General features: G+C 32.8%; 1 protein-coding gene across 1 annotated transcript in view; it reads right to left on the bottom strand.

The window, feature by feature from the left end:
- The window catches only part of LOC115434297 (L-threonine ammonia-lyase), a 35,702-nt gene extending 23,926 nt beyond the window's left edge, over positions 1-11,776 (bottom strand). Inside the window, exon 1 of the mRNA XM_030156162.1 lies at positions 11,515-11,776. Coding sequence (XP_030012022.1) covers positions 11,515-11,630 — 116 coding nt within the window. The 5' untranslated portion in view covers positions 11,631-11,776. The remainder of the gene's footprint in view (positions 1-11,514) is intronic.
- Between the last annotated feature and the right edge of the window lie 719 nt (positions 11,777-12,495).

Raw genomic sequence — 12,495 nt, 5'->3', positions numbered from 1 at the left:
TGAAATGAGATAGAACTGACCTTAACCCCGGTGTGAAGGTATGACGGCGTAGCTCCACACACACAAACACACACTCACACCTTCATTCTGACCTGTCAGTCTGAGATGAATTAACTCACCTTTCATGTCCACCCAGTTTCCACTCATTGTGATAGATTACATCTATAACTCAACTTATGATTCATTGGGTCATTCAGCTCTTCTTTTTTTTTTTAGGAGATGCACAAATGATTAAAGTAGGAATTGGGCTGAAAAAGATGGACAGTTTGATTTATAATCGCTCAGGAAATGAGAATTAAGTAAAAAAACATAAATTCAATTAAAAAGTGCCAGCGTTAAATTGGGTTTTTGTCTAAAATATAATGACACAATCTAAATTTCCTAATGGATATAAGCTTTATTTATCTCCTTTGGGAAAATTGGTTTGTCATTTCATCAGACTCACATGTACTCAGTGCTGATAGGATATTTCAACAGTACTCTGTGCAATAAACCTGTGGCATGATCAGCATGTGTAAAGCTGTAAATAGTGTATATAACTTCCTTGATTTGTGTTTATCTTTATTTTGTACTTCTTTTGTTCTTGTGTGCTTTTGTACTTTGCTACTGTAAACCTGGAATTTCCACTTGTGGGACTAATAAAGGCATATTACATCTATTCTTGTATTTTATTCTTTTATTTATGCTTCATCTATTCTTCTGTATTTTCATTTATTTATTTATTTTAATTTTTTGTATTTTATTTTTACAGTTCTGTGTCTTTTAATCTATTCTTGTATTTTACTCTGTTATTTTGGTTTTTATTTATTTTTCTGTACAGCACTTTGGTCCACTGTGGTTGTTTTATAGTGCTTTACAAATAAAGTTGGATTGGATATTGTATCGTATCGTATCGTATCGTATCGTATCGTATCGTATCTTATCTTATCTTACTCACACACATACTTTACTACAGGTTTGACAGGACCACAGGTGTTGGAAATCCTGAATGCATTATTCATTCATCGTCTGAAGGCCTTAATCCTCTGGTGGGTCCTGGGGTGACTGGAGCCTATCGGTGCAACCATCAGCCAAAGGTACAGCACACCCTGGTCAACACAGCAGTTCATATCCATATATAGAGATGAAAGACTATTCACTCTCACATTCACACCAACAGTCAAGGTTTTTAGAGCGACCAGCTGACAGATTAGATCTACACTGCAAAAAATCTAAATCTTACCAAGTGTATTTTTCTCATTTCTAGTCAAAATATCTCATCACACTTAGAATAAGACATAATCACCTAAAGAGTAACTTTTCAGTGAGATATAAGAAATTATTTTTAGACAATAGATCTGGAAAATCTTATTTCAAGAAATCTTACCAAGGTAATTTTCACTCGTTCCATTGGCAGATTTTTTTTGTTGCTTGAATTAAGCAAAAAAAAAAAAATCTTGAATTAAAAAAGTTGTACAAATTAAGTATTATTCAAAAATATAGAGCTCAGGATTGACTAAAGAAATTACTTGTTTAAAAGACTAGGATCAATATTGGTAGTTGAGATAAGGACATGATTTACTTGAATTAAAATTATATAAGTATTCTCTTCTGTTGTATATTTGGCAATGATTACATTGCTTTTTTTTTTATATTTGTTTGTTTTCTTGTGGAAACATTGTGTTAATTGTAAATAAGGCTGGGTAAAATAAGTCTTAACTTCAGCCTAAACCCTTTCGGTTGCATTGTATATAGAAAAAATGGATATGTTGTTTAAAGTAATTAACAACCTAATAAACTACTATTACCACTAAAACTCTATCCCTGAAACTGTAAAAAAGCATTTGGAGCATATTGTTGTGCACATTAAAACACAACAACGGCTCAAAAGTGACTCAACGTCTTACTCATGTGTTGATGCTCGTGTAACCACGTAGTAACCCAGGCCCTTACACAGAATAAACATAATAATAGGATTACACCTTTGACAGATTAACCCTGTCACATAGCCACTAAAGCAGATCTCAAACAGTTAACAACTAAGTTTGAGTCTTTGAATAAGGCTGCACCGTGGAGCAGCGCCAAAACTACAGTTGAAGGAGAAAGTATCTGACATGTGCTGCGTCATGGAGGCCAATAAAACTACGATCTGAGATGGGACAGGAACCACCAGGTGGAGCAAAACCCTCACACCCATCTGAATTTCACCACGCAGAGAACATCCCCGTCTATTTTTACCACAATAATCTACCATAAACAATGCCTGTGACTTTTCACCTCCTTCCCTCTGAACCATTACTGCCCTCTGTCACCTTTAGGACATAGAGCATATGTTTATTCTTTATTAGTCTCAGTGTTTTAGCAGCAGAGGTAGAAAAAGTAAGTATTAAAGTAAGAAATATAAAAGGTATGCACTCAGTCGAGACAGTAATAATAAATAAGTACAAAAAATATATGCAAAAGAGCACAGTGTGAACATTTTTACAGAAGTCTAAAATCACTGTGTATGTTATGCTGCATATTAGTTTTACCGCATTTTATTTAAATTTACTGTATTTTACCGTGTGGGGAAACGCATATAAATCCAATCTACAAACTATACAGTTGTGGAAAAAATTACTACATCATCAAAAGTCTAAAAAGATCATGTAACCAGAGCAGGGGTGTCAAACTCATTTTAGTTCAGGGGCCACATACAGCCTAATGATCTGGAGTGGGCTGGACCAGTAAAAAAATTACAGTGAAAAAGGTAAAATTAAATTATGATAATGTTAACATCTACAAAAATCTGGAAAACATGAACAACTGGAAATATCTTAAGAAAAACAAGTCGAATTTTAACAATATTATGCCTCAGATTATCAGTTTATCATTTACACATGTGCATTACAACTTACATTACAATTATGAATCTACGAAACATTTAATAACAGGCAGAATATTGGTAAAATTGCATTTACTTATCTGAAGACATTTCAGGTTTTTCATATTTTTTGTAAAATAACAGTTTTTTAAAATAAACATTTTCATTTTACTTTTTTTTTTACACTAAAACAAAGATAAAAATTTGCTGTTTTCATTATTTATGGGTTTAATATGATAGTACTTTACTGGTTCTGACCCACTTGAGATCTAATTGGTCTGTATGGGGAATCTGAATTTAAATGATTTTGACATCCTCGATTGTTAATATCTTCAGTGTAATTTTTTGTATTTCACAAATCTATCATACGGCCCAGATTGGACCCTTTGGTGGGCTGGATTTGGCCCCCGGGCCGCATGTTTGACACCTGTTAACTAGGGGAATAAAAAATGAGTAAAAGGATGTTAAATGTTTCCAAAACCTCCATAAAAACACGTTAGATGTCAATAGAAGATACAATATTTATAATACTGTGCAAAAGTCTAATTCTAAAGTTCTGATGACCACACATCTGGATATACAGTTGCGTACAAAAATTATTAGACCATCAAAAGTCTTTAAAAACAATGGTTATGCAATCAAATACTAACTCCTGTGTGTATCATGGGACTAAAACAGACAGAAAAGAAAACATGGAATGCCTAAAAGCACATTTTTTTTTCCGTACAATGCCATAGATATTGATGTAAGAACTGAAGTGATTTTGGTTATTATCAAGAAAACCATGGAAAATGGTTGGATATCAGCTCTGAAATTAAACTCTAATGAGCTATTTTTGTTGTTATCATTATATTTGTCCAAACAAATGCACCTTTAGTTGTACCAGGCATTAAAATGAACAAGAAATTGAAGAAAACAAGGGTGGTCTAATAATTTTTTCCATGACTGTATATGCAATGCAAAAAAAAGGGGCATTAGACTAAATAAATAATGCAGGATATTGAACTTTTTCTAAAATTACAAACTCTAAAATTTCCAGATTTGATTCAGTTTAAAACAGCACAACTACTGTAATATTTAACCCATAAAGACCCAAACATCCACTGTCGACCAAAAGCATCTACTGATCGAAACTGCTGATCCACTAATCCTATCAATACATGTAAATAATTGGTGTAAAATACAGTTTGTCATCTTTTCATGGTCATCAGATATGACCCATTTGGATGTTCAGAGGCTCTGTAGTTACCATGGAAACACCGTCATCTTCTACAACACTGATTCACCAGTAAAACCCATGGAGTTGGATCCATGACAGTGGATGGAGACACTTCTTTTATGCTCAGTTAATGATATATTTTACTGAAAAAGTCCCTTTTTCTTCAGTTTTTTTCTGTTTTTATATGATAACCTTTAAATTTACTCTGAACATCTACATAATCAGTAAATTAAACATAGCAAAATAGATGATTTTTACTGGAAAAAAGGCAAAATTCAGATAATAATATTGTAATAAATGATGATAGGTCAATTAGGAAAGGTAAAATACAGAGAAACATTCATTTGGGAACTGCCACAAAAGTCGCACTGGGTCCTTATGGGTTAAGGCAAGACATAGCTTACTTTCTAATAAAATACAGAATTTGTTTTCAGAGCAAGGAGGATATAATCCAAGAGGAAAACTGGATTTGAAATACACTGTCAGAAAAACTGTACAAAGGAGTTAAATTATGGAACAGTCTAACAGATGAAACGAAAAGCACAGTAAAAACAGAAATCTGATTAAAGGAATACATAAAATACATTTATAAAGAAATATAAGGATGAGGAACAGCAGTTTAACCCAGGACAGTAATAGAAGTGTTTAAAGAAGGAAACACAGCTGTATTGTTTTGTGTTCTTATGTTTTCTATAGTATATTACAACTTGAGCTCTTGTCCAGTGGCTTAGTGTGGACCTGTTCTTTTTTATGTATGACTGTATATGTTAGCTATGTAAATTTGGGGTAGGACAATATAAGCTCGACACTGAAAAAATCAAAATCTTATCAAATGTATTTCTCTCATTTCTAGTCAAAATATCTCATCACACTTAAAATAAGATACAATCACCTATAGAGTAACTTTTCAGTGAGATATAAGAACTTATTTTTAGACAACAGTTCTGGAAAATCTTATTCAAGAAATCTTACCAAGTTAATTTTCACTTGTTTTATTGGCAGATTTTTTTTTTTTTTGCTTAATTCAAGATTTTTTTGATTAATTCAAGCAAAAAATCTGCCAATGGAACAACTTAAAATTATCTTGGTAAGATTTTTTCAAATAAGATTTTCAAGATCTATTGTCTAAAATAAATTCTTATATCTCACTGAAAAGTTGCTCTTTAGGTGATTATGTCTAATTTTAAGTTTGATGAGATATTTTAACTAGAAATGACAAAAATACATTTGGTAAGATTTAGATTTTTGCAGTGTAGGACAATATAAGCTCAACACTGGAAAAAAATCTAAATCTTACCAAGTGTATTTTTCTCATTTCTAGTCAAAATATCTCATCGCACTTAAAATGAATTAAGCAACAAAATCTTGAATTAACTCTTTCGGTGCCAGACAGTTAAGGGGCTAATAAGCCTTAAAAGTGCCACAGAATTTGGCTGTTTTTCATTATTTCGCGTCGTTTTTATAATCGAAATCTGAATCGTCATCAGAACTCATTTTCTAGCAGATGGGACTGTTTTGACAGATTGCTGTGTTTACGATATTACTACAAAATGGCCATCTAATTTGCATATGATTTCATTCATAAATTCATTCATAAAATTTCCCAAGCAGAAAACAAAACGCGAGCTCTTCCTTGGTCAAAAACCGCTCGGTAACATCCGACCGATTGCTACTTAGATTCAAAACGCACCGGACGCAGCCGATTCATTATTGATCGTAATTTGCAAGAAGATTTGAAAGAACATCATCGAAATGTGAGAAAGAAATGGGGGTGGATGGTTTGTTTGTACACAAATATGGCATGTTCTCCAAAGCCGATCTGATCGGCCCGTGGCACTTTAAAGGTTGTATTCGTAAAGCCAATTTAATCGGCCCATGGCACTGAAAGAGTTAAGCAAAAAAAAAAAAAAAAAAAATCTGCCAATGGAACAAGTGAAAAAAAGTGATTATGTCCATGTCCATTGGCAGATTTTTTTTTTTTTTTTTTTTTTGCTTAATTCAAGATTTTGTTGCTTAATTCATTTTAAGTGTGATGAGGTATTTTGACCAGAAATGAGAAAAATACACTTGGTAAGATTTAGATTTTTTCCAGTGGACTTCTTTCTCCATTTTGGACATAAATCATTGTTGAGGAGCTATATTGTTGTTGTTGCTTTTTTTTTTTTGTTATTATTTTTTGGTTGGCTTTTTGCCTTGGAAAGTCCTGTTTAAATATGTTTTTTATCTTTGCCTTTCGTTCACTTTTGTATTTTGTTTCTACTTATGTTCAAAATAAACTTCAAAGTTCAAAGTCTGAGGTTGCTACAGTGGCTTCGGTTCAAAGCTAAAGCTGAAAACCAACATCAGACGTAGAGAAGAGAGGCAGCGTTTCGCTTCAAAAGAAGAACGTGAAGAACTGAGGATGTATTTAAAAAAAAAAAAAAAAAATCATCCGCTCATATTAAAAGCTACAAAAGCTAAAAGTGAAGGAGAGATTTCTGACCACCAGGGTTTTATCTCTAATATCTGCAGTTTCTTTCAACTTCCTTTCAATAAAAAATAAGCAGCATAAAGGAAGTAATACCATCTGGAGTCATGCAACAACAATCCTTGATCTTGTCTTTAAACTCTGATACAGGTCATAGTGTGTGTCTATATTCTTTTAGTAAAGTACATACAGGTTGAATCAAACACACCACATGGTTTAACTGTATATGGTGCAATGCAGTGGATATTTCTGCAGCCTTTTTCCCCATTTTGAGACACAATATATGATAAAAATCACATACAGTTCTTTGCAAAAGTCTTACATTTCTTATTTTTGCAGGGTGGTTGAAAATAACATATATTTATTTCTCATTCTCCTTTCTTCACATAGGACAAGAAAATACAGGAAATATGTGCACAACCTTAAAAAGACACACAAAAACTGAACTAAATATGTTGTAAAGGTTAAAGTCAGTATTAATGTGACCTCTGACCCCATGACAAGAAACCTCTGACATGTGTTGAATGAAACCTGGTATAAAACATGAGGAAATTAATGCAATAAATGTCATATTGTCTGAAAAAAAGGGTTAAATACATGTTAAATGTAAAGGGAGATCACATTAAATACGACTACTTTGGTTTATAGAAGCTGTTTTTTCCATGAAACTTTTATTTTTACTATTGTACATATTTCACATATATCCAGATGTGTAGTCATCAGAACTTAAGAATTAGACTTTTACACACTATTATAAATATTGTATTTTCTATTGTCATCTAACAGGCTTTTATGGAGGTTTCTGAAAATATTTAACATCCTTTTGCTCATTTTTTATTCCTCTATTTATATGATCTTTTTAGCTCTTCTGTTTTCATTTTATCTGCTTTATTCTCTTTTAATTTCTCTCATTTAGTCCTATGTGAATTAAGATTATGTTACTTTATTAACCAAAGTCCTGAACAGTTATAAATATTTAAAAGCATCTACTGATCTAAACTTTTTTAATAACTATTGAACCACTTCTATCAATACATCTAGGTAATTCAGACAGAATACTCAAAAAGTCTCTCCTTTCATCATCATCATCAGATATGACCTATTTAGACGTTCAGAAGCTCCATAAATATTGATTCACCGGTAAAATCCATGCAGTTTGACAAATGACAATGGATGGAGATGCTTGTTTTTATGTTCAGTTCATAATATATTTTGCTGAAAACATCAATTTTCCTTCACTTTTCTCCATTTTGACATAATAACCTTAATGATCGGTAATAATAAATGGTGATAAATCACTTAGGAAAGGTTAAATGTAGAGAAAAATTCATACGGATGTCGTTACATAAATAGCCGTAGCTCTTTAAGTCTTTAAAACCTGACGTGTCAACGCTGACACACTCTGTGCATATGCAGTTTGGATGGCTGTAACACTTTCACTGCTCGTGTAATTGGAAAAATTCCAACACTTTCTGAAACCTGAGATGTTATGCTTTATAGATTGTATTGGATCATTATGGTAATTTTACTCACACCTGTACTAGAAGCTGGAGAAGAAGCCGTTTTAGCGGAATTAGAACATGCAGTAAATTGTAAATGATGGCTAGATTTTAAAAGATACGGAAGAAGAAAGTGCTCTGGAAAAATGGGCAAAAGGACTCACCGCATATTTTCTAACCTTTTAGTTGGCAAAAAAAGAAAAAAGGTCAAGGTGGACCATTTTGGACTTAGGGTTTAAAGGGTTAAAAATTCATATTATAGTTTCATAGTGATTTTGTAGTCGAGGTCAAAAGTTTTAGTGACGATACAGATTTAATGTTTGCATAAATGTGATTCATTTGCCAATTTAAGTCTTTGAAATGTACAAAATGCTTAGAATTGTTCTTCCATGTACCTTGGAAACGTGGAAAATATCTAAAAAAAAAAAAAAAAAAAAACATTTGTCACAGCCAGAACTTTTATGTATGAAATAGCCATAGTTAATTAATGTTAATATTATATTTTCATAGCGATCTCGTACAGTTGTGGTAAAGGTTTTAGCGATGATACAGATTTACTGTTCGCATAAATGTGATTTATTTGTTAATTTAAGTGTTTGAAAAATAAAATGCTTATAATTGTTCTTCCATGTACCTTGAAAACATGTGAAAAATATCTAAAAAATTAAAAAAAATATATATACAAAAATAAAAACAAGTGGGAAAGTAACTTTTGTGCCATACACAGAACTTTTGGAAATGACTGTATGTTACCTTTAAGGCACTAAAAGATAAAGACAGAATATGTATGAAATATCCATAGTTTATTAATGTTAATATTATATTTTCATAGTGATCTTGTACAGTCGTGACCAAAAGTTTTAGTGATGATACAGGTTTACTGTTTGCATAAATGTGATTTATTTGCCAATTTAAGTCCTTGAAATGTATAAAATGCTTAGAATTGTTCTTCCATGTACCTTGAAAACATGTGGAAAACATCTAAAAAAAACCCCAACAAAACAAAACATTTGTCACAGCCAGAACTTTTATGTATGAAATAACCATCGTTTATTAATGTTAATATTATATTTTCATAGTGATCTTGTACAGTCGTGGTAAAGGTTTTAGTGATGATACAGATTTACTGTTCGCATAAATGTGATTTATGTGCCAATTTAAGTGTTTGAAATATAAAATGCTTATAAATGTTCTTCCATGTACCTTGAAAACATATGAAAAATATCTACAAAAATAAAAAAAAATTAAAAAATAAAAAAAAAACAAGTGGGAAAATAACTTTTGTGCCATAGCCAGAACTTTTGGAAAAGACTGTATGTTACCTTTAAGGCACTAAAAGATAAAGTTAGAATATGTATGAAATATCCATTGTTTATTAATGTTAATATTATATTTTTATAGTGATCTTGTACAGTTGTGGCCAAAAGTTTTAGTGATGATACAGGTTTACTGTTTGCATAAATGTGATTTATTTGCCAATTTAAGTGTTTGAAATGTACCTTGGAAATGGAAATGTGTAAAATATATTAAAAAAAAAACAAAAAACAATTTGTGTCACAGGCGTAACTTTTGCAAATTACTGTATGTTGCCTTTAATTCACTATAATGTGTGAAATAACCATAGATTATTAATGTCAACATAATAAAAAACATGCTTTACATGGGAAAGACATACAACTATCTATGAGTTTTGTATTTTCCTGTTATATGTTTTAGGAATATTATATTAAATATTGTTTTTTCATTGTTTTTTTTTTTTTTTTTTACATCAGATGTTAACTTTTTGTGTTTTAGCTGTTACTGAGATAAGTGGTGTTGTCACATCTGATTTCCTTATAAGTTACAAAGCAAATATTTCATGTGTTAGATTTTTGACTCACATTTCCACTCGAGGAAACCCAGACGACTTTATATGTCACAATATGACAAATTTTCAATGCTTCGTCACAGCTGGATGAGAATTACTTCCAAACCTGTAAAGAAAATGACTCCACTTTCTAGAAGGTTTTATGTACTTTTACAAATGTATTTTCTCAAATGTACATTGAAGTTAGATCGATCGAAGAGCATCATCCTCAGGGGAAAACGAAAGTAAAAAATGAGGATCAATAGTTTGTTTATGACAGGATTAGAGAGATTGGACTGATTTGTTGTTATGATCGAGGTTCTGAGCATCTTGTTTTACTTATTTTGATGTTTCCTTCATAATATCTGTTAAATTATTAGCTGCTGCTTTAGCTCTGATTTTTTTTTTCTTTTTTTTTTTTTTTTTTAGAAATCATCTGCCTCAGAGATTAAATATACTAAATCTTATATACTTTAATAAGATGAAATGGGAAAACAACTGACAAAAGTGCTGGTTAGCTAATGTTTTCAATGTAAATGATAAAGTGTTATTATGTATAGGTTTATGTACATGTATACAACAGATTTATAAATGTTCCAGCGTAAAAACAAAAAAACCCCAAAAAAACCAAAATCCTTAAAAGTGAATGTATTGTAAAGTGCAGACAGTGTTTTTAAGTCGATCTGGTAGCTTTAAGGCAAATATTTTGACTTAATTTTACTTTAACCCTTTTGTGCATACTGGTCATTACAGTGGACATTTATTCTACAGCTGTCCTCTTGTATATTCATGGATTTTATTGTTTTAGTTCCATATCAGCCAACACAGTGGACGCTTAAATGCATCATCCCATAATACACTGCAATTCATACCATTGCTGTAACTTTGCTGTTCTTGATAAACTTCATCTGCAGGAACATGTTTGAGTGTAAATCAATTCCTTATTATTGTTATGAGACTGTAATTAACAGGGTCTTTTTTTTTTTTTTTAAACGAAAAGTTTTTTTTTTTTTTTTGCATATTATCTCAATAAAGTGAGTAATAACTAATATTAGAGTATGTTAAAATGTGACAAAACATCAGATTAGCAGCATTTTAAAACATTTTTTCATAGTTTTCATACAGTATATCAGTAAATACATGCTTCTTTGCTTCAAAAATTAAACGCATAGTGTCCAGCTGAGTGGACATTTTTGCAATTCCATGAAAAATCAGTTCATACAAAAATTCAATCGCAGAGTTTTTTTTTTTTTTTTTCATGCCTTAGGAGGAATAAAAACACACAAAAAATTCTTGATTTATGCGTGAAAAGGTTAATAGTGACTGAAACTTTTATTCTGGAGGCATTTTACTTGTAGATCACTGTTATTTATGTGATGTTTGATTAATTATATGTTGTTTTTCTTTCTTTGGCATTGCCATAAATAAAAATTCTACGTCACTAAATCAAGTGGAGGAAGAAGAGGAGGAAACTGGGCGACTAAGGAGAGGAGGAAGAGGATGAGGATGAAGAGGGCATAAAGCAGTCCAGGATCCGGGTTAGACTTTCATTTTGGTTCTGGTCAGGGGCTGAGTCTGTCACTACAGGGGTGGTTCTGGGTCTGGGTTTGGGTCTGGAGAATCCATGTTGTAATTTCCCACCTCTGCCAGAAGGGGTCATTCTCCTCGCTGTCTTTGAGTGCAAGCCTGGGAGAGTACAGTCGCTCAAGTCTCTCGCTTAAGTAGCTGGAGTAGAATAACTGAGCGGCAAAGTTCATCCTGGTTGAGGCTGGGTGGTCCGGTACAGTCCAAACGGCGTCGGCTCTGGATCCCTCTCCTCCTCCTCAGGCTGCGACGTGTCCGAGGGATGAACGGACACTGACTGCTTCTGCTCCCAGGCTATGAATTTCCCTGCCCCTGCTCCCTCCCCAGGGGCTATTTAAGAAGGGATTACCCAGGGACACATGCACCGTGGCTGTGCAGCGTCTCTCCAGTGGCCCTACACCCTCCCATGGGCGCTATTCCTGGGCCTAGACTGGGATTACCTCCCCTTTTCTGTGACGTAGTGTTAATCAGACGCTCTAAGGAGATAGATGCAGACTTAGGGTTTATCTAGGGAAGCTCACATTCAGAGAAGACAACGGTGGAATGGAGGATCAGAAGTAAAAGATGGTGGGGTGAGGGGAGTCTGAGGTGGAGCGCAAAGGAAAACAGAAAAAAAAAAAAACAAAAAAGAAAAAGAAACACAGAAACAGACATTTCTGAATCCCTCACATCAATTATGAAGATCATAACTATGCACCAACAATACAATATTTATTCATTTACATGCATTGAAATGTCACAACATGGTTGATTTTAAAACTGCACGGATAATTTATGAAGCAGAACATAATTTACCTCCGAATGGAATTTGGAGGTTACCTGGGGTTAAAGATGGGTTAAAGACTGTGAGCTGATAGGAACAAGAATGATAAGAATAGAAAAAAATACATGCATCTGTTAAAGCACAGGTGTCAAACATGCGGCCTGGGGGCCAAAACCGGCCTGCCAAAGGTTCCAATCTGGCCCACAGGATGAATTTGCAAAGTGCAGAAGATGTTAACAGTCAAACTGGAAAATAATAGCATAATAACCTAGAAA

This window comes from Sphaeramia orbicularis, chromosome 15 (genome assembly GCF_902148855.1).
Source record: "Sphaeramia orbicularis chromosome 15, fSphaOr1.1, whole genome shotgun sequence".
In the NCBI taxonomy this organism is placed as follows: Eukaryota; Metazoa; Chordata; class Actinopteri; order Kurtiformes; family Apogonidae; genus Sphaeramia; species Sphaeramia orbicularis.
The sequence above is the reverse complement of the archived record's forward strand: the minus strand, read 5'-3'. Positions and strand labels throughout refer to the sequence as shown.